Source organism: Electrona antarctica (genome assembly GCF_951216825.1).
Source record: "Electrona antarctica genome assembly, chromosome: 5".
NCBI lineage: Eukaryota > Metazoa > Chordata > Actinopteri > Myctophiformes > Myctophidae > Electrona > Electrona antarctica.
This window is the reverse complement of record NC_136810.1, coordinates 2,568,293-2,590,203: the sequence shown is the minus strand read 5'-3', so window position 1 is coordinate 2,590,203 and position 21,911 is coordinate 2,568,293. Positions and strand designations below refer to the sequence as shown.

Here is a 21,911-nt window from a genome sequence, read left to right as displayed (position 1 = left end):
CTGTTGGGCAGAAACCATGTCTGCAGATGATAGTCCGGCAGCAGACAGGCCTCTTTTGTTTAAAGTGGGAAATTTGGTATAGTCTTTATTAGCCTAAAATATTGTCTCCACTTGCTGACCGGCGGTTAGTATTTTTATAGGGGTTTCTTGTGACCCTACCATTAACATCCTATGGCAGGCAAAATTGTCATACTTTCCTTATGCTTTAAGTAGCATGTGACAATCATGTCAAACTAGGGGGTTTTCATGATTCTGAATTGATTCCAAGCATTCGTTTTGCACAAAAACACTCCGGCCATAGACGTCATGACAAATGTGGAGGTCAGCACATTTGGGCAAGTGGCTATGGCTGTTTAGCCCAAGGAGTGTATTTTGTGCAAAATAGACTATCTAGGTCAAACTATACATTTCCCAGTTCCCACCTCGGCTGCCATGACTATTACAGCTGTTTTTTCTCGTAAATGTATGTCCCACTTCATACAAGGGTGTCACAGTGAAAATAGCAGATTGGCTCATAAGTAATTGTTTAACATTCAAGGTTTCCACCCAAAAAATTACTATGATCGTGCTTTATATTAAAATTACATTTTGCAATAGACTATTGCAAGGAAACTTGCCACTGAGCTGTAGAAACAGGTAAGTGGTGGAATGTGGGCAGTGGGCACAGACATGTTCTGGGTGCTTGAATATCTGTACTTGAATATTTGGATCACTCCATTTCTAGGGAGGGAACAGGTACATGAATTAACGACTGAATTTAACCACTTAAGCCTCATTTCCCGGCTCCTCCTGTCCACATGTCGAAAGTGTCCTTGGGCAAGAAGACACTGAACCCTACATTGCCTCCAATGAGTCGGTCGGTGTGAGCTCGCCACCATTGGTGTGTGAATGTGGAGTGAGGACGCTGGCGTTCACCTCCCAATGTATGAATGAATGAACCATTGTAAAGCGCTTTGAGCACTTGGAAAAGCGCTATAAAAATGCAATTCATCATTTACTTCATATAAAGAAAATATATGTACAAGATGCTGGTCCATCCAATTCCATACATGGATTGTGTTAAATGTTTGGTGCAGATTATGTATGACTGGAACCTTTGTAGACAGCAAAACTCAATCCCATATCCATCTTTAAACTGCAATGCTTAGCAACTTTATTGGAACATTGGAATTGGAACACAAACAAAAATAAACAAACTCAAAGAGCAAATGTAAAAAGCATGATAAATAAATAAATAAAAGGAACATAAAACAAAGTAAACAAAACATCTTAACTGGATGTGGACCAAACTGCTAGATGGCAAACATACTGACCAGCATAATCCTCTCTAGATATCACATATATCTAGATATACATAGTGTATCAACATACGGTACATACTCTCCCAAGATGGAGGAACAACATTTTACAATCTGGGAACCCTAGGCCTTTGTGTGGCTACAGGGCGACTGGTTCAATCCTACCCTAAATCTAGGCCTAAGACGTGGCACCTCAAAGTGGGGTACATTGCATCCACTGGTCAATCCAAGGGCCTACCACTCCACTCTCTTGATATGTTCTTTCCCAACTCTTGGAGAGTATGTAGGCCTTTCCCTGGACCTTCTAGCCCCTAGGATGACCCCAGGCCCACCACTTAAAAACCACATGCTCAAATGAACTCAAACTGAAGGAATTCAGTAAAGGTCAACACTTCCTCCTGGGGTCATTTTAGGGGCTGGGACCTCCAGTAAAAGGCCTAAATACTCTCCAAGAGTTGGGGAACAACATATCAAGAGAGTGGAGTGGTAAGCCCTTGGATTGACCCAGGACCAGTGATTCAATGTACCCCACTGAAAAATAGCAGATCTACAAGCTCGTAGCGTGAACATGTGGTCTTTAAGTGGTGGGCCTGGGGTCATCTTAGTGGCTAGGAGGTCCAGTGAAAGGCCTACGTATCAGTGCTGTATCTATGGCCGAGGTAGCTTTGCATAAGTGCATTCAAGGTTTACAATGTAAATAAGAAAATTCACAGAAGGCGCTTTGTATTAATTGCACTCAAGGTAGCTTTGTATTCATTGCATTCAAGGTTAAGAATTAAGGGAAAAAAAGGAAAACAAAATAATTCACAGAAGTCTCAAATCTCATCCCCATTGCACCATTTCTGGCCACCGAGCACTGGCCACGAACACAGGCAATCCAAACTGTTTGTTATTTGCTGGGCAAATATCAAAGAAGAAAAGAAACAGAAGTTTTAGAGAGCTGGAGTTTATCTCATGATCACTGATTGATCAGCCACTAATACAAATGAAGCAGGCTGACATTTAGAACACAAAGTCTGCCTCCGTCATGTCCAGAGCCCACGCAAACTTGTCCCTCTGGGTCTTGTTGTAGATCTTGTCCACAGGAACGTCCATGTTCTTGGACCTGGATAGGAAGGAAGACCAAGGACCAAACATCACTGAAACATTATGTCCAAATCTGGTGCTTTTCAGCAGTAATAGAGAATAGATCCAATGTTTTAATTGGATCCATTGTTAATACTTCATTGGTTCAATATTTATAAAACCCAGACACAGGAAGAAAAAATAAATAAAGGACTGACATAGAAGACCTACACGATTGTAGACTGCCCTACTTTTCATTTACTTTTCTACCATCTCCGCCTACTCACCAAAGTCAAACCCTCTCTCCCCCATAAACTATTTGAAACCGTTATCCACTCCTTCATCTCATCACGACTGGACTACTGTAACGCCCTCTATTATGGAATCGACCAATCCGCACTCAGACGCCTGCCATTAGTTCAAAACGCTGCTGCCCGCCTTCTCACCGGTACCAGAACCTTCTAGACCTTCTCACCGGTACCAGACCTTCTCACCGGTACCAGAACCTTCTCACCGGTACCAAAACATTTGACCACATCACACCAGTCCTTACCTCCCTCCATTGGCTCCCGATTAAACAAAGGGTCGATTTCAAGTTCCTTTTATTTACCTTTAAATCCCTTAATAACCTGGCTCCCCCATATATGGCCATAACCCAAGTATACGTATGAAGATACAATGTAACAGTTTTCATTTGTGTATTCTGTCAATCAAATAATTGTTCATCATTTCATAATAATTTCTCCCCTAGTTTGGGATGATTGAAACATAATGAACAGCAAAACAAACTGACAAGTGACCAGGTAGCTCTGAAGGGATGCGTGTGTGTGTGTCTACGTATGAAGCGTGGGTCCAGGTAGTTGAGCTTGGACATGCCCAGGGTATGTCAAGAGATGGGCAAAATACATTGAAAATGTATTTTGTTACAAAATACAAATACTGGGTCACAGAATGTATTTAAATACAAAATACAAATACTGGTCTGAGAAATGTATTTGAGATACAAATACGTATTTTGTATTTTGAAAATACATGAAAATACATTTTCATTAAAATGTATATAATGATAAGTAAATTCATAATTAATTGCCAAATATTAAATTAATGACCTGTCAGAATGTCTAATACATTGAAGGTTATTAAGAATGATACACTTTATATTTTAAGCAAATCAATGTGCTATAACTGTATCAAACAGGACCCACAAAGGAATGGATTGGCCATCTGATTCATCACTGTCACTCCTCTTTGACTTCTACCTCAAGAAAAATGTAGAAAGAGATTGATTGATTGATTGATTGATTGATTGATTGATTGATTGATTAGGCCTACCACCAATTTACATTTAAACCAACAATAAAAAACAAGATAAGTAAACAAGATACTAATGACTAAGATGAATAGATTATCAATTAAAGGAGCATTCAGTGATTTGGAAAACCCCCCGGTCTTCCCCGGTAACAAGATGTGCACATGCAGTGCCGATTCTGGCCTCCAAGGGGCCCTAAGCATGATTGTAGCAAGGGGGCCCCCCATGAAAAAATGGGGGGTTTTGAAACAGTTTAAAACAGTTTTAAGTAGACAAACAGAGCAGAATAAGGTATAAACATGTATTGTCTGTCTGTCTGTCTGTCTGTCTGTCTGTGTATGACAGACTGACTGGTATAAACAGCGCCCCCGGTGTAGAGGGATGGTATGACAGACTGGTATAAACAGCGCCCCCAGTGGGGAGGGATGGTATGACAGACTGGTATAAACAGCGCCCCCAGTGTAGAGGGATGGTATGACAGACTGGTATAAACAGCGCCCCCAGTGGGGAGGGATGGTATGACAGACTGGTATAAACAGCGCCCCCAGTGGGGAGGGATGGTATGACAGACTGGTATAAACAGTGCCCCCAGTGGGGAGGGATGGTATGACAGACTGACTGGTATAAACAGTGCCCCCAGTGGAGAGGGATGCTATGACAGAGAGACTGGTATAAACAGCGTCCCCAGTGGGGAGGGATGGTATAAACAGCACCCCCAGTGTAGAGGGATGGTATAAACAGCGCCCCCAGTGGGGAGAGATGGTATGACAGACTGACTGGTATAAACAGTGCCCCCAGTGGAGAGGGATGCTATGACAGAGAGACTGGTATAAACAGCGTCCCCAGTGGGGAGGGATGGTATAAACATCACCCCCAGTGTAGAGGGATGGTATAAACAGCGCCCCCAGTGGGGAGGGATGGTATGACAGACTGACTGGTATAAACAGCGCCCCCAGTGGGGAGGGATGGTATGACAGACTGACTGGTATAAACAGTGCCCCCAGTGGAGAGGGATGCTATGACAGAGAGACTGGTATAAACAGCGTCCCCAGTGGGGAGGGATGGTATAAACAGCACCCCCAGTGTAGAGGGATGGTATAAACAGCGCCCCCAGTGGGGAGGGATGGTATGACAGACTGACTGGTATAAACAGCGCCCCCAGTGGGGAGGGATGGTATGACAGAGAGACTGGTATAAACAGCGCCCCCAGTGGGGAGGGATGGTATGACAGACTGACTGGTATAAACAGTGCTCCCAGTGGGGAGGCTGTGTTGTGGCTTTAGTCACAAACTTAAGCATAGCCCCTGGAAATTATAGATACAAACACAAGGATAAAAAAAAACTCAATTGTATATATATATATATATATATATATATATATATACACACCCCCGCCGCCCCCCCCCCACTTTGAAAGGGGGGCGTTTCCACGTGGTGGAAATGTCTACTACGATAGGCCTGTCCTTGATTCTGATCACTAAGGTACGCTGTTGGCGGAAGATTTCACCATTGAGCAGCGTTACACTCACTGCGCAAATAACGTAAAAAGCCCCCACGGCTCCGCCCGCCCTGTGCTCACCGTTCCTTGCCAGGCCTCAAACGGCCTGGCCAATCAGCAGCGGCTATCCCGCCTCTAGCTGCTGCTGATTGGCCAGGCCGTTTTGTGGCCGGGCATCAAGTCTGCCTGAGAGTTCCCAGATGGGAGCAGGAGTGGGGAACCCAGTGTACTCTCTGCTGCCCCATCTGGCGGAGTCAGGTTATGTGTTTTGCCCCTACAGTTTAAACCTGAGGCTGTGTAAAATGACATTAAAAAGTATTTTATGTATTTGAAATACAGAAAATACTAGATCTGAAAGTATCTAGATACAAAATACATCTCATTTCTTCCATCCCAGCAAAATACAAATTACAAAATACAAAAAAGTATTTCAAATACGTATTTCAAATACATGTATTTCAAATACTGCCCATCTCTGGCGTATGTGTGTGTGTGTGTGTGTGTGTGTGTGTGTGCACGTGCTCTCACCAGGCCACACTGATGCGTGGGTCCAGGTAGTTCAGTTTGGACGTTCCCAGGGTGTGTGTGTGTGTGTGTGTGTGTGTGTGTGTGTGTGTGTGTGTGTGTGTGTGTGTGTGCGCGCGCGCGCGTGCGTGCGTGCTCTCACCAGGCCACACTGATGCGTGGGTCCAGGTAGTTCAGTTTGGACGTTCCCAGGGTGTGTGTGTGCGTGTGTGCGCGCGTGCGTGCGTGCGTGCGTGCGTGCGTGTGTGTGCGCGCGTGCTCTCACCAGGCCACACTGATGCGTGGGTCCAGGTAGTTCAGTTTGGACGTTCCCAGGGTGTGTGTGTGTGTGTGTGTGTGTGTGTGCGTGCTCCCTCACCAGGCCACACTGATGCGTGGGTCCAGGTAGTTCAGCTTGGACGTTCCCAGGGTGTGTGTGTGTGTGTGTGTGTGTGTGTGTGTGTGTGTGTGTGTGTGTGTGTGTGTGTGTGTGTGTGTGTGTGTGTGCGTGCTCCCTCACCAGGCCACGCTGATGCGTGGGTCCAGATAGTTCAGCTTGGACGTTCCCAGGGCGATCTGCTTGTTCTCCTCGCGGTCCGTGGCCTGAACCTCCATCCTCAGCAGCGTCTCCTCGCTGCGCGCCACGGCCTTCTTCTTACGCTCCACCAACCTGGCGGACAACAGGTGTACAAGATCTTTAGACCATATTTAACCCCTTTTGGTGTTTTAAGCAGTATGTTATACTTTAGCTATTGAAAAATAGCAGACCTACAAGCTCATAGCGCGGCACCGAGTGCCGCGCTACGAGCGCCGCGCTACGAGCTTGTAGATCTGCTATTTTTGAGAAATCGTGAAAATGTGGCACAAATCTTTGAATATATATTCTTTCAGAGCGAACGTTTTTAACTGAAATCTTTGCTTCTGAGAGGTTCCTGGAACAACATATTTTCAGATGGGGGTCGGCGGCCAAATACATATATCTTTTGGTAGTCCAACAACTACCTTGTGCCGTTTACATTTGACTATCAAACTATTCATGAATAAAAATAAATAAATAAACCGAAATATATTGTACAGAGTACGATTATTCCCGACACGTTGTGAGCTTGTACATATATAATTGTTTTATGCTACTTGCAAACTCACCTGGAAATAAATAAAATAAAAAACAATGTTTAACAGAGCCTTGAAAACCAACAAGTACTTACGTAGCGGTTTTAGATTCTGGGTCTTTAGTCTTGGCGTCCTTCTTGGCTTGTTTGTATTCGGACTTGGCCAGGACCAGCTGTTCTCTCCGAGCTACGATCTGTGCACGCACACACACAGAGAGACACACGCACACACACACACACACACACACAGAGACACACACACACACACACAGACACAGACACACAGTTGTGTATTTATACATATGTATACATATGAGTTGTGTGTAATAATACAAACCTCGTCCAGCTTGAAGCTGCTCTCTTACCTTAGACTGCAGGTTAGCCATGGACTGTTCAAAGGTCTTTGGCGGCGCCCGCTGATGGTTACACAGAATTGCAACCGCTCTGTTGGCCCTGTTGTAGGACAGCAGCTTCTCTGGCATGTTATCAGACGCTGCAAGGCCAACACACGCACGCACGCGCACACACACACACACACGCACGCACGCACGCACGCACGCACGCACGCACGCACGCACGCACGCACGCACGCACGCACACCATGTAGAGCATTTATACTTTATAAAGAAAGAATAGCACTGTAAAATACAAATACAAATACAAAAACTGTGAGGCGAAAGGTCAGCTTTAGTTGGAGTTTTGTCCCCTCAGCTATCGCAGCATTAGCCCATTCTGGGCGGGAACCCCTTTTGGTGCATTATGTTATACTTTAGCTATTGAAAAATAGCAGATCTACAAGCTCATAGCGCGCCACCGACTAGACAAGTGGATTTTTTTAAATAGTCCTACTTTTCACTGACCGACTAATCTCTTAATTAGTGGATGTTGATCATAATCAACAAGAACTGTAGTCCGTTTCTAGAAAGAACTTCCTCAGTTGACTGCAACTATCTTTAATGTCTTAGCGATAATTCATTGATTCTATGATTCTATTGATTGGACTAATGGAGAAGACCAGGCAAGTTGGGAACGATCGATTGAGCCTCTGCTCAGTTATCTGTCAGAGCGTGAGCAGTAACGACACTGGGGTAAAGCATTTCTTGGGACAAAAATAAATCTAAAATGCAATAGCATTTACATTTAATCTCCAGGTGTGGTCATTCTATGACAGAATGAGAAAGCAAAAGCAAATAACATTGCATTTTAATTTTCAAATTGGCGTGTGTACTGTGTACTATTTGAAAATGAAAATGCAATGCTATTTGCTTTTGCCTTTTCATTTGGTCATAGAATGAGCACACCTGGAGATTAAATGTAAATGCTATTGCATTATATTTTCACTTAAATGCGTTCATTAACTGAAGGTTAAAAAGCATTTCTCTTATTTCATTTGAATTTTCTAAATTGCATTTTCACTAATTTGCAGGGTATTTTTTGAAAATTGAAAATCAAATGATCTTTTATTTTTTATTTTTTATTTATTTATTATTTTAATTGTGTCATAGAATGAGCACATCTGTATATTAACTGTAAATGCTATTGCATTTTAGATTTATTTTTGTCTCATGATCATGAAATGCGTTAATGACCTGAAAATGAAAAAGCATTTCTCTTATTTTAATTTACTTTTTGTATTTGCCATTTAATTTGAAATTTGGCAGGTGTATGCTTCCATACACTGGGGTGCATTGCTTCTCCCTGTCAAACATTCATCTTTCAATGTTGCTACTCACAACAGATGTGGCTTTGTTCTGTTCTTCTATAAATGTGATGTGTCAGGCCTGGCAGGTCTGTGTGTTTAAAGTAAAACTGTACTGGTGTCACACTGTCTGATTGATTGATGGTGGCCTGCCTGCTTTTTTTGTGTGTGTATGTGTGTGCAGCACGTGCATGTGTGTGTGGAGCACGTGCATGTGTGTGTGTGTGTGTGTGTGTGTGCAGCACGTGCATGTGTGTGCGTGTGGAGCTTATGGACACAAGACCAGAGATGATACATCCAGTTCTCTCCTCAGTCAACAGACTCTTCACATTTCTATATTTCATGGTGGTGTTCATGATTCTACTGACAAGGCCTGGTTGTGATGTGGAGGTACCACTGAACTACCACTGAACTCCATCAACTCCCTTCACTTAAGGCCTGGTTGTGATGTGGAGGTACCACTGAACTCCATCAACTCCCTTCACTGTAGGGCCAGTAGCACTGAAGTCTGAAGATAGTCAAGGACAGAATCTTCCTTTTAAATCCCCTTGTTTTGGGGATTTGAGCACTGTTTGACGCCGGTACAGCTTTTCGAAATTTGCATTTCGCTTGATATCGCTATACGGAGACAATACAATTGTAGCCCAAATGAAAATAGACATTTCACACATCACATAGCATTTTGAATTTAAAAAAATTGCCACAAGATGGAAGACTTGTGGCTTATAAAATTAAATTAGGCGATGTGGATTCATCAGGTCTCATCGGGAACGCTGCAGGGCTGGCCTGGTGGCCAGTTACACATGGCTCTGTTGACAATAGCTTTTTGGATCTCGTTTGATTCAAACACCCCCCCAAAACAAATTGACCACTACAATAACCTTAACACCTTGCTTGCCCGGACCTATTTAATCCATTTAATCCATGTGCACATCATTTATAGCGCCCGGACCACTTTTACCGGTGCACCGGAAGTTGTTGTGCATGTCTGTGTAGCAGCTAACAATAGCCACACCACTCTAGAGTCGATCGACAACAACGGGAGGTAAGAATAAATCTATCGCGACTAGCGACTGGACCGTCTAACACAGGATCTTTTTTCAGAATTAGACGGGATGATTTAGATCGGGAGTTATGAACGTTTTAAGATTTTCGTTTTCGTCAGCTAAACAGGCAAGGAACATTTTCGATGACGTGTCACTGTTTGACACGTCATCGGATTGGGCTACAAGCGATCGGTTTTGATATCATTAATCTCCGTCCTATTTATCAATCTCCGGCTTGGGCACTTGACCATGACCTTGAACTTGACGGAGATCACCGCCCCGGGCCTCCATGGTGTTAATAAAAGGTTATGCATGTACTATGTAAACTCTTAATTTCCATTTTCCTGCCATTAGGTTGCAATTTGTTTTAATAATCTGGGGACGAGGTTATTAAGAGGTTTCACGAGTTGTGGGTGTCCTTGAAATGTAAAAAGTTTGAGAACCACTGAACCAAAGTGAAAATGAAATATAAAGACATGACGTTGACGTACCGTTGGAGAGCTCTGAGCTGCTATAAGACATGACGTTAACGTACCGTTGGAGCTCTTTGAGCTGCTATAAGACATGACGTTAACGTACTGTTGGAGAGCTCTTTGAGCTGCTATAAGACATGACGTTAACGCACTGTTGGAGCTCTTTGAGCTGCTATAAGACATGACGTTAACGTACTGTTGGAGAGCTCTTTGAGCTGCTATAAGACATGACATTAACGTACTGTTGGAGAGCTCTTTGAGCTGCTATAAGACATGACGTTAACGCACCGTTGGAGCTCTTTGAGCTGCTATAAGACATGACGTTAACGTACTGTTGGAGAGCTCTTTGAGCTGCTATAAGACATGACGTTAACGTACTGTTGGAGCTCTTTGAGCTGCTATAAGACATGACGTTAACGTACTGTTGGAGAGCTCTTTGAGCTGCTATAAGACATGACGTTAACGTACCGCTGGAGAGCTCTTTGAGCTGCTATAAGACATGACGTTGACGTACCGTTGGAGAGCTCTTTGAGCTGCTATAAGACATGACGTTGACGTACCGTTGGAGCTCTTTGAGCTGCTATAAGACATGACGTTGACGTACCGTTGGAGCTCTTTGAGCTGCTATAAGACATGACGTTGACGTACCGTTGGAGCTCTTTGAGCTGCTATAAGACATGACGTTAACGTACTGTTGGAGAGCTCTTTGAGCTGCTATAAGACATGACGTTAACGCACCGTTGGAGCTCTTTGAGCTGCTATAAGACATGACGTTAACGTACTGTTGGAGAGCTCTTTGAGCTGCTATAAGACATGACGTTAACGTACTGTTGGAGCTCTTTGAGCTGCTATAAGACATGACGTTAACGTACTGTTGGAGAGCTCTTTGAGCTGCTATAAGACATGACGTTAACGTACTGCTGGAGAGCTCTTTGAGCTGCTATAAGACATGACGTTGACGTACCGTTGGAGCTCTTTGAGCTGCTATAAGACATGACGTTGACGTACCGTTGGAGAGCTCTTTGAGCTGCTATAAGACATGACGTTGACGTACCGTTGGAGCTCTTTGAGCTGCTATAAGACATGACGTTGACGTACCGTTGGAGCTCTTTGAGCTGCTATAAGTCATGACGTTGACGTACCGTTGGAGCTCTTTGAGCTGCTATAAGACATGACGTTAACGTACCGTTGGAGCTCTTTGAGCTGCTATAAGACATGACGTTGACGTACCGTTGGAGCTCTTTGAGCTGCTATAAGACATGACGTTAACGTACTGTTGGAGAGCTCTTTGAGCTGCTATAAGACATGACGTTGACGTACCGTTGGAGCTCTTTGAGCTGCTATAAGACATGACGTTGACGTACCGTTGGAGAGCTCTATGAGCTGCTATAAGACATGACGTTGACGTACCGTTGGAGCTCTTTGTGCTGCTATAAGACATGACGTTGACGTACTTGTTGGAGAGCTCTTTGAGCTGCTATAAGACATGACGTTGACGTACCGTTGGAGCTCTTTGAGCTGCTATAAGACATGACGTTAACGTACCGTTGGAGCTCTTTGAGCTGCTATAAGACATGACGTTAACGTACCGTTGGAGCTCTTTGAGCTGCTATAAGACATGACGTTGACGTACCGTTGGAGCTCTTTGAGCTGCTATAAGACATGACGTTAACGTACTGTTGGAGAGCTCTTTGAGCTGCTATAAGACATGACGTTAACGTACTGTTGGAGCTCTTTGAGCTGCTATAAGACATGGCGTTAACGTACTGTTGGAGAGCTCTTTGAGCTGCTATAAGACATGGCGTTAACGTACTGTTGGAGAGCTCTTTGAGCTGCTATAAGACATGACGTTAACGTACTGTTGGAGAGCTCTTTGAGCTGCTATAAGACATGACGTTGACGTACCGTTGGAGAGCTCTTTGAGCTGCTATAAGACATGACGTTGACGTACCGTTGGAGAGCTCTTTGAGCTGCTATAAGACATGACGTTGACGTACCGTTGGAGAGCTCTTTGAGCTGCTATAAGACATGACGTTGACGTACCGTTGGAGCTCTTTGAGCTGCTATAAGACATGACGTTGACGTACCGTTGGAGAGCTCTTTGAGCTGCTATAAGACATGACGTTAACGTACCGTTGGAGCTCTTTGAGCTGCTATAAGACATGACGTTGACGTACCGTTGGAGCTCTTTGAGCTGCTATAAGACATGACGTTAACGTACCGTTGGAGCTCTTTGAGCTGCTATAAGACATGACGTTAACGTACCGTTGGAGCTCTTTGAGCTGCTATAAGACATGACGTTAACGTACTGTTGGAGAGCTCTTTGAGCTGCTATAAGACATGACGTTAACGTACCGTTGGAGCTCTTTGAGCTGCTATAAGACATGACGTTAACGTACTGTTGGAGAGCTCTTTGAGCTGCTATAAGACATGACGTTAACGTACAGTTGGAGCTCTTTGAGCTGCTATAAGACATGACGTTAACGTACCGTTGGAGCTCTTTGAGCTGCTATAAGACATGACGTTAACGTACCGTTGGAGCTCTTTGAGCTGCTATAAGACATGACGTTGACGTACCGTTGGAGCTCTTTGAGCTGCTATAAGACATGACGTTAACGTACTGTTGGAGAGCTCTTTGAGCTGCTATAAGACATGACGTTAACGTACTGTTGGAGCTCTTTGAGCTGCTATAAGACATGGCGTTAACGTACTGTTGGAGAGCTCTTTGAGCTGCTATAAGACATGGCGTTAACGTACTGTTGGAGAGCTCTTTGAGCTGCTATAAGACATGACGTTAACGTACTGTTGGAGAGCTCTTTGAGCTGCTATAAGACATGACGTTGACGTACCGTTGGAGAGCTCTTTGAGCTGCTATAAGACATGACGTTGACGTACCGTTGGAGAGCTCTTTGAGCTGCTATAAGACATGACGTTAACGTGGAGAGCTCTTTGAGCTGCTATAAGACATGACGTTAACGTACCGTTGGAGCTCTTTGAGCTGCTATAAGACATGACGTTAACGTACCGTTGGAGAGCTCTTTGAGCTGCTATAAGACATGACGTTGACGTACCGTTGGAGAGCTCTTTGAGCTGCTATAAGACATGACGTTAACGTACTGTTGGAGCTCTTTGAGCTGCTATAAGACATGACGTTGACGTACCGTTGGAGCTCTTTGAGCTGCTATAAGACATGACGTTGACGTACCGTTGGAGCTCTTTGAGCTGCTATAAGACATGACGTTAACGTACCGTTGGAGCTCTTTGAGCTGCTATAAGACATGACGTTAACGTACCGTTGGAGCTCTTTGAGCTGCTATAAGACATGACGTTAACGTACCGTTGGAGAGCTCTTTGAGCTGCTATAAGACATGACGTCAACGTACCGTTGGAGAGCTCTTTGAGCTGCTATAAGACATGACGTTAACGTACCGTTGGAGAGCTCTTTGAGCTGCTATAAGACATGACGTTGACGTACCGTTGGAGCTCTTTGAGCTGCTATAAGACATGACGTTGACGTACCATTGGAGAGCTCTTTGAGCTGCTATAAGACATGACGTTAACGTACCGTTGGAGCTCTTTGTGCTGCTATAAGACGTACCGTTGGAGAGCTCTTTGAGCTGCTGCTGCAGTGTGATGGAGGCGTTGAAGGTCCTGAAAACCTTGGCCGTCAGACCCGGCATCAGAGAACCCAGGTGCTTGTTGAGCACTGAAGTCTGCAGAGGACAGACAGACAGACAGACAGACAGACAGACAGACAGGAACAAAGAGATACAATAAGACAGGGGGATGCCATTTTTAAGCAAGAGAGAAAGATTTATAACAATTACTGCTACCAGCTCAGTGGCCTTGTGGCTGGGAGGTTGGGGTTCAATCCCCGGCCGGGTCATACCAAAGACTGTAAAAATGGGACCCAGTGCCTCCCTGCTTGGCACTCAGCATCAAGGGTTGGATTGGGGTTAAGTCCCTGCTTGGCACTCAGCATCAAGGGTTGGATTGGGGGGTCAGTCCCTGCTTGGCACTCCGCATCAAGGGTTGGATTGGGGGGGTCAGTCCCTGCTTGGCACTCAGCATCAAGGGTTGGATTGGGGGGTCAGTCCGTGCTTGGCACTCAGCATCAAGGGTTGGATTGGGGGGTCAGTCCCTGCTTGGCACTCAGCAACAAGGGTTGGATTGGGGGTAAGTCCCTGCGACATACTAGCATCATGTCCAGAGGGTGTACTTGTACATCAAGCTGTCTCACGCTACAGAAACAGGCGATAGGCTCCTGTCCTATGGGCCTCATGGCTACAGAAACAGGAGATAGGCTCCTGTCCTATGGGCCTCATGGCTACAGAAACAGGAGATAGGCTCCTGTCCTATGGGCCTCATGGCTACAGAAACAGGAGATAGGCTCCTGTCCTATGGGCCTCATGGCTACAGAAACAGGAGATAGGCTCCTGTCCTATGGGCCTCATGGCTACAGAAACAGGAGATAGGCTCCTGTCCTATGGGCCTCATGGCTACAGAAACAGGAGATAGGCTCCTGTCCTATGGGCCTCATGGCTACAGAAACAGGAGATAGGCTCCTGTCCTATGGGCCTCATGGCTACAGAAACAGGAGATAGGCTCCTGTCCTAGTGTTTTCCCCATATACTATTTATTTTATTTTACTCTTTTTTATCATCATCTGTAGGCTATGCCATTACAACTACGTTTGGCTCGATGCACCTTAAGGTGCTTAGTGTTGCCTGTACTTGCTCAAGAGACACTGACGTTGTGTCCTGTTATCAGACATCGTTTCCCTTTGTTTTCCTGTGAACTGCAAAACATCGGGAGCCTCTACGGAAAATAATGTCAACCACTCTATTACACATGGAAACCGTTCTGGGCGGGAACCCCTTTTGGTGTTTTAACACTTCCTGTGTCCCAGACGTCCTGGGAATTACCGCTATGCGGTGCCCAGGACGTCTGTGGACGTCTTTGGAACATTTTTATAACAAATGACAAAAATAACATTGGGCACCCTGGTTCACCATTTTGAAAGTGTTGTGTGGGCACACAATGTGTTAAGCATTCTGTTCTACTTTAGCTATTGAAAAATAGCAGATCTACAAGCTCATAGCGCGGCACTTGAAAAATCGTGAAAATGTGGCGCAAATCTTTGAATATATATATATATATATATATATTCTTCCACAGCGAACATTTTTAACTTGTATCTTTGCTTCTGGGGGGGGGGGGGGGGGTATTTTCAGAAGGGGTCGGCGGCCAATTACATATATGAATATATGAAAATGTGAAAAAACGACTGACATAGAAACATAGGGTTTTTCAGAAAACCGTACAAATGCCTTTAGAAGGCATTTGTAGAATCGTCCTCAGGTCTAAATGGGTTAACTCAAGAGAGAATACAATGTAACCAAATGTAAGGATTCTACTGTATAGAGCAGGGGTTCTCAACCCGTGGGTCGCGGGTTTTTTAATTTTTATTTTCACGATTTTTCAAAAATAGCAGACCTACAAGCTCATAGCGCGCCACTCGGTGGCGCGCTATGAGCTTGTAGATCTGCTATTTTTCAATAGCTAAATTATAACAATGCTTAAAACACCAAAAGGGGTTCCCGCCCAAAATGGTTTAAGGTTATTGTAGCAGTCAATTTATATTGGGGGTCAGGAGGGGGCGGGGCGGGGGTCCCGAGACATTGCCAAAGCATTTCCGGGGGTCCCCGGACAAAAACGTTGAGAACCCCTGCTATAGAGTATAATAAAATCATCCTGCATGTGAGTTGCTTCACAAATGAGTGGATGCAAGTCAAATGCATTAATACCATCCACAAACACTAGATGGCACTGTGGTATCATGGCCTCAACGCTGGGATCCACCAGAACAGATAGAACAGCTGCTGTGGGGTTGAAACCGTGCCGTTGGAAATGGAGAAAATAAATAACCTGCTTTGCAATGGATCTAATGTCGTTATAATTTAGTCACAACTAGCTCTTGTTAATGCTTTTCATTGGTTCAATATGTTTAACCCATTTAGACCTGAGGTCGATTCTAAAAAAATGTCTTCTAAATCCTGACAGTTTTCTGAAAAAACAATGTTTCTATATGTCAGTCGTTCTCAAACATTTTCATGTCAAGGACCCCCAAAAACATATGTAATTGGCCGTCGACCCCCCATCTGAAAATATGGTATTCCAGGGACCCCCCCAGAAGCAAAGATATGAGTTGAAAAAACTCGCTCTGAAAGAATATATATATTCAAAGATTTGCGCGTGATTTAAAAAACAATAGCAGACCTACAAGCTCATAGCGCGGCACTAGTGCCGCGCTATGAGCTTGTAGATCTGCTATTTTTCAATAGATAATGTATAACAGTGCTTAAAACAGCAAAAAGGGGTTCCCGCCCAGAATGAGATAAAACCAAACCCAACCACACTGGGTGGGTTTTTATACAAAAGACAAATAAAATAAAAAATAGCAGATCGATCTACAACTTGTAGAACGGCTATTTTTGCTACTTGTGTGTGACACTTTAGTATGACGAAGTAGGGAATTATCTTACAAAAACAAAAAGAATAATAATTGAAAGTTGAAATATTGGAGATACAAGGTTTTTGACACACAGTCACACACACAGACACACACACACACACACACACAGACACACACACACAGTCACACACACAGTCACACACACAGTCACACCCACCCCAAGGATAAGCTGTGACACATGCTCTGTGTCTACTGTCTACAACATGATCATCCGCCAAACAATCCTCCACAGAAGCAGAAAAACACCACATGCCATTATTCTCTCCCTGACACCCTCCTATAGGCTATAGGCGACGGTCCAACCTGGAGCCATAGATTGGGTTATTCTCTCCCCGACACCCTCCTATAGGCTATAGGCGACGGTCCAACCTGGAGCCATAGATTGGGTTATTCTCTCCCTGACACCCTCCTATAGGCTATAGGCGACGGACCAACCTGGAGCCATAGATTGGGTTATTCTCTCCCTGACAGCCTCCTATAGGCTATAGGAGACGGACCAACCTGGAGCCATAGATTGGGTTATTCTCTCCCTGACACCCTCCTATAGGCTATAGGCGACGGACCAACCTGGAGCCATAGATTGGGTTATTCTCTCCCTGACACCCTCCTATAGGCTATAGGCGACGGACCAACCTGGAGCCATAGATTGGGTTATTCTCTCCCTGACACCCTCCTATAGGTCTATAGGCGACGGACCAACCTGGAGCCATAGATTGGGTTATTCTCTCCCTGACACCCTCCTATAGGCTATAGGCGACGGACCAACCTGGAGCCATAGATTGGGTTATTCTCTCCCTGACACCCTCCTATAGGCTATAGGCGACGGACCAACCTGGAGCCATAGATTGGGTTATTCTCTCCCTGACACCCTCCTATAGGCTATAGGCGACGGACCAACCTGGAGCCCTAGATTGGGTTATTCTCTCCCTGACACCCTCCTATAGGCTATAGGCGACGGTCCAACCTGGAGCCATAGATTGGGTTATTCTCTCCCTGACACCCTCCTATAGGCTATAGGCGACGGACCCTCCCTGACACCCTCCTATAGGTCTATAGGCGACGGTCCCTCCCTGACACCCTCCTATAGGCTATAGGCGACGGACCAACCTGGAGCCATAGATTGGGTTATTCTCTCCCTGACACCCTCCTATAGGCTATAGGCGACGGACCCTCCCTGACACCCTCCTATAGGCTATAGGCGACGGTCCCTCCCTGACACCCTCCTATAGGTCTATAGGCGACGGACCAACCTGGAGCCATAGATTGGGTTATTCTCTCCCTGACACCCTCCTATAGGCTATAGGCGACGGTCCAACCTGGAGCCATAGATTGGGTTATTCTCTCCCTGACACCCTCCTATAGGCTATAGGCGACGGACCAACCTGGAGCCCTAGATTGGAGCCACATTCACAGCTTTTATCTTTGATCTACAGTAAACTGGACCCACATAAACACATTTAGACCTGAGCTCCAGTCTATACAGAAAATGTCCTCAGAATCATGACAGTTTTCATGAAAAACCCTATGTTTCTGTGTCAGTGGTGATGTCAAGGACCCCCAGAATTATCTGTATTTGGCTGCAGACTACCCCATCTGAAGATATGCTGTTCCAGGGACCGACCGACCCCCCAGAAGCAAAGATTCAACTTAAAAATGTTTGCTCTGAAAGAATATATATAGATTTGCGACACATTTTCACGATTTAAAAAAAAAATAGCAGATCTACAAGCTCGTAGCGCGGCACTCGGTGCCGCGCTACGAGCTTGTAGATCTGCTAATGTTCAATAGCTAAAGTATAATATAATGCCAAAGGGCTTCCCAGAATGGGTTAAGGAAAGGCAGTCAAGAGGATAAAGCACAATATATATATATATTTTTTTTTCCTGATTTCTCCTTTTAAATCTACACTTTTATACATTAGCGCTTTGTTAACTTTGTGGAGTAACATGCCTCTGCCAAGTATAAAAACCTCCCTCACCCAAGTCCCCCAGCAGCACTAGATGCATAACTGCACGTGACAAATACGATTAAGATGACAGATTTCAGAGGCAAACATAAACGGACATATAGAAATGTGAACGTGTGGCCAGACTGGCTGAAGGACACTTTCACCTTGACAGAGAGAGAGAGAAAGACAGATTTGATTCAGTGACAGAGATAGATATATGATATCGTTCTGGTTGGGTGGACACCTTGCATGTCTAAAATGGATCTACAAGCTCATAGCGCGGCACTCAGTGCCGCTATTTTTTGAAAAATCGTGAAAATGTGGCACAAATCTTTGAATATATTCTTTCAGAGCAAACGTTTTTAACTCAAATCTTTGCTTCTGGGGGGTCCCTGGAACAACATGTTTTCAGATGGGGGACGGTGGCCAAATACAGATAATTCTGGGGGTCCTTGACATGAAATATTGAGAACCACCGATATAGAAACATAGGTATTTCAGGATTTAGAAAACATTTTGTAAATGTCGACGTCAGGTCTAAATGGGTTAATCTCTTTTGTCAATACTTTCAATGTCACGTTCAATATGTTTTATAAATACCTTTGAGGAGGAACAAAAGGAGAAACATGAATTCATGAAAACAAACATATGGAGATACAAAGTTTCTGTCTCTCAACGATACGAACAGTGCGCGGGGGGGGGGGGGGGGGGGGGGGGGAGAAGGTGAGGGGGATGGGGGGGTGGTTGGTGGTGGGGGGCTGATCGCTGGCTGACATATTTAGCCAAAATGACTAATAAAACGCAGGCAATTTTAATCTCTGCTTAATGGATGACGACATCGATAAAGATGATTATGATGCATGATGAATATCATGGGCAGTGCAGGGCATGGTCCATCCACAGCTGTTCTGATACGGTGTTCACACAGGCAGCTACAGCTGTTCTGATATGGTGTTCACACAGGCAGCTACAGCTGTTCTGATATGGTGTTCACACCGGCAGCTACAGCTGTTTATGGTGTTCACACCGGCAGCTACAGCTGTTTATGGTGTTCACACCGGCAGCTACAGCTGTTTATGGTGTTCACACCGGCAGCTACAGCTGTTTATGGTGTTCACACCGGCAGCTACAGCTGTTCTAATATGGTGTTCACACCGGCAGCTACAGCTGTTCTAATATGGTGTTCACACAGGCAGCTACAGCTGTTTATGGTGTTCACACCGGCAGCTACAGCTGTTCTGATATGGTGTTCACACTGGCAGCTACAGCTGTTCTGATATGGTGTTCACACCGGCAGCTACAGCTGTTCTAATATGGTGTTCACACAGGCAGCTACAGCTGTTCTAATATGGTGTTCACACCGGCAGCTACAGCTGTTCCGATATGGTGTTCACACCGGCAGCTACAGCTGTTCTGATATGGTGTTCACACAGGCAGCTACAGCTGTTCTAATATGGTGTTCACACCGGCAGCTACAGCCGTTCTGATATGGTGTTCACACCGGCAGCTACAGCTGTTCTAATATGGTGTTCACACCGGCAGCTACAGCTGTTTATGGTGTTCACACCGGCAGCTACAGCTGTTTATGGTGTTCACACCGGCAGCTACAGCTGTTCTAATATGGTGATCACACCGGCAGCTACAGCTGTTCTGATATGGTGTTCACACCGGCAGCTACAGCTGTTCTAATATGGTGTTCACACAGGCAGCTACAGCTGTTCTAATATGGTGTTCACACAGGCAGCTACAGCTGTTCTAATATGGTGTTCACACCGGCAGCTACAGCTGTTCTGATATGGTGTTCACACCGGCAGCTACAGCTGTTCTGATATGGTGTTCACACCGGCAGCTACAGCTGTTCTGATATGGTGTTCACGGAGCCTGGTGGTGGCTGCTGCTATAGCACACACAGCCACACACCATACCATATGCATAGGCAACATGTGCCCCGCCTCCCTCCCAACAGCTCTGTTAGAGCGTAGGGCTTTAGTCTAATAATGTGAAGGAAGTCAGTAGTGTCTGTGGCGCGCCGCGAGTGTGCATGCTTATAAACAACGCAGTTGTGACGGACGGTACCTGTCGCAAATTGTGAACAGAGTAGCAGCTGCAGGCTGTAAAAACAAGCCCCAAACTGCGTTTTGGTTTATAAACAGCGGCCCGGGGCACTGTACAGTTGTAGTTGTGATTTGTGCACGTACCTGGCTGTCGGGACACGAGACTGGGAATGGGAAAGCCCACTGCATGCACACTCGCGGCGCGCCACAGACACTACTGACTTCCTTCACATTATTAGACTACAGCCCTACGCTCTAACAGAGCTGTTGGGAGGGAGGCGGGGCACATGTTGCCTATGCATATGGTATGGTGTGTGGCTGTGTGTGCTATAGCAGCAGCCAACCACCAGGCTCCGCCAAACTTTGTTCAACTCAACTGTCATTGCATCTCTGTATTACAATTTCAGACGGCACAGGTGGGCGGCCGTGTGCCCCCCTTGCCTCTGGGCCCCCACAGGTGGGCGGCCGTGTGCCCCCCTTGCCTCTGGGCCGGTGGGCGGCCGTGTGCCTCCCTTGCCTCTGGGCCCCCACGGGTGGGCGGCCGTGTGCCCCCCTTGCCTCTGGGCCCCCACGCAGTTGCGTTGTCTGCGTCACGGTAGTTACGCCCCTGTGCAAAGCTCACAGCGTGTAGCAGTTGTGAGCTTGTAGATTCGATAATATGTCCGACTTCAGGTTTAGGGTTAAAAAACAGCATTCATGATGGTTCGCTGATGTAACGGTCTGCCGGGCACCTATAGGCTACATGGACAGATGAGTCAGGGGCACCTATAGGCTACATGGAGAGATGAGTCAGGGGCACCTATAGGCTACATGGACAGATGAGTCAGGGGCACCTATAGGCTACATGGAGAGATGAGTCAGGGGCACCTATAGGCTACATGGAGAGATGAGTCAGGGGCACCTATAGGCTACATGGAGAGATGAGTCAGGGGCACCTATAGGCTACATGGAGAGATGAGTCAGGCGCACCTATAGGCCACATGGAGAGATGAGTCAGGGGCACCTATAGGCTACATGGAGAGATGAGTCAGGGGCACCTATAGGCTACATGGAGAGATGAGTCAGGGGCACCTATAGGCTACATGGAGAGATGAGTCAGGGGCACCTATAGGCTACATGGAGAGATGAGTCAGGCGCACCTATAGGCCACATGGAGAGATGAGTCAGGGGCACCTATAGGCTACATGGAGAGATGAGTCAGGGGCACCTATAGGCTACATGGAGAGATGAGTCAGGGGCACCTATAGGCTACATGGAGAGATGAGTCAGGCGCACCTATAGGCTACATGGAGAGATGAGTCAGGGGCACCTATAGGCTACATGGAGAGATGAGCCAGGGGCACCTATAGGCTACATGGAGAGATGAGTCA

At 45.6% G+C, this 21,911-nt stretch overlaps 1 protein-coding gene across 2 annotated transcripts in view; it reads right to left on the bottom strand.

The window, feature by feature from the left end:
• Positions 1–1,123: 1,123 nt before the first annotated feature.
• LOC306923821 (DNA topoisomerase I, mitochondrial) overlaps positions 1,124–21,911 on the bottom strand; it is a 90,970-nt gene continuing 70,182 nt past the window's right edge. For both annotated transcript variants that reach the window (XM_079502143.1, XM_079502144.1), the window contains exons 14-18: positions 13,603–13,717; positions 7,152–7,279; positions 6,883–6,980; positions 6,195–6,344; positions 1,124–2,403 (exon numbers count right to left, since the gene is read on the bottom strand). In XM_079502143.1, the coding sequence (XP_079358269.1) occupies positions 2,301–2,403; positions 6,195–6,344; positions 6,883–6,980; positions 7,152–7,279; positions 13,603–13,717 (594 nt within the window). In that variant the 3' untranslated portion in view covers positions 1,124–2,300. The remainder of the gene's footprint in view (positions 2,404–6,194; positions 6,345–6,882; positions 6,981–7,151; positions 7,280–13,602; positions 13,718–21,911) is intronic.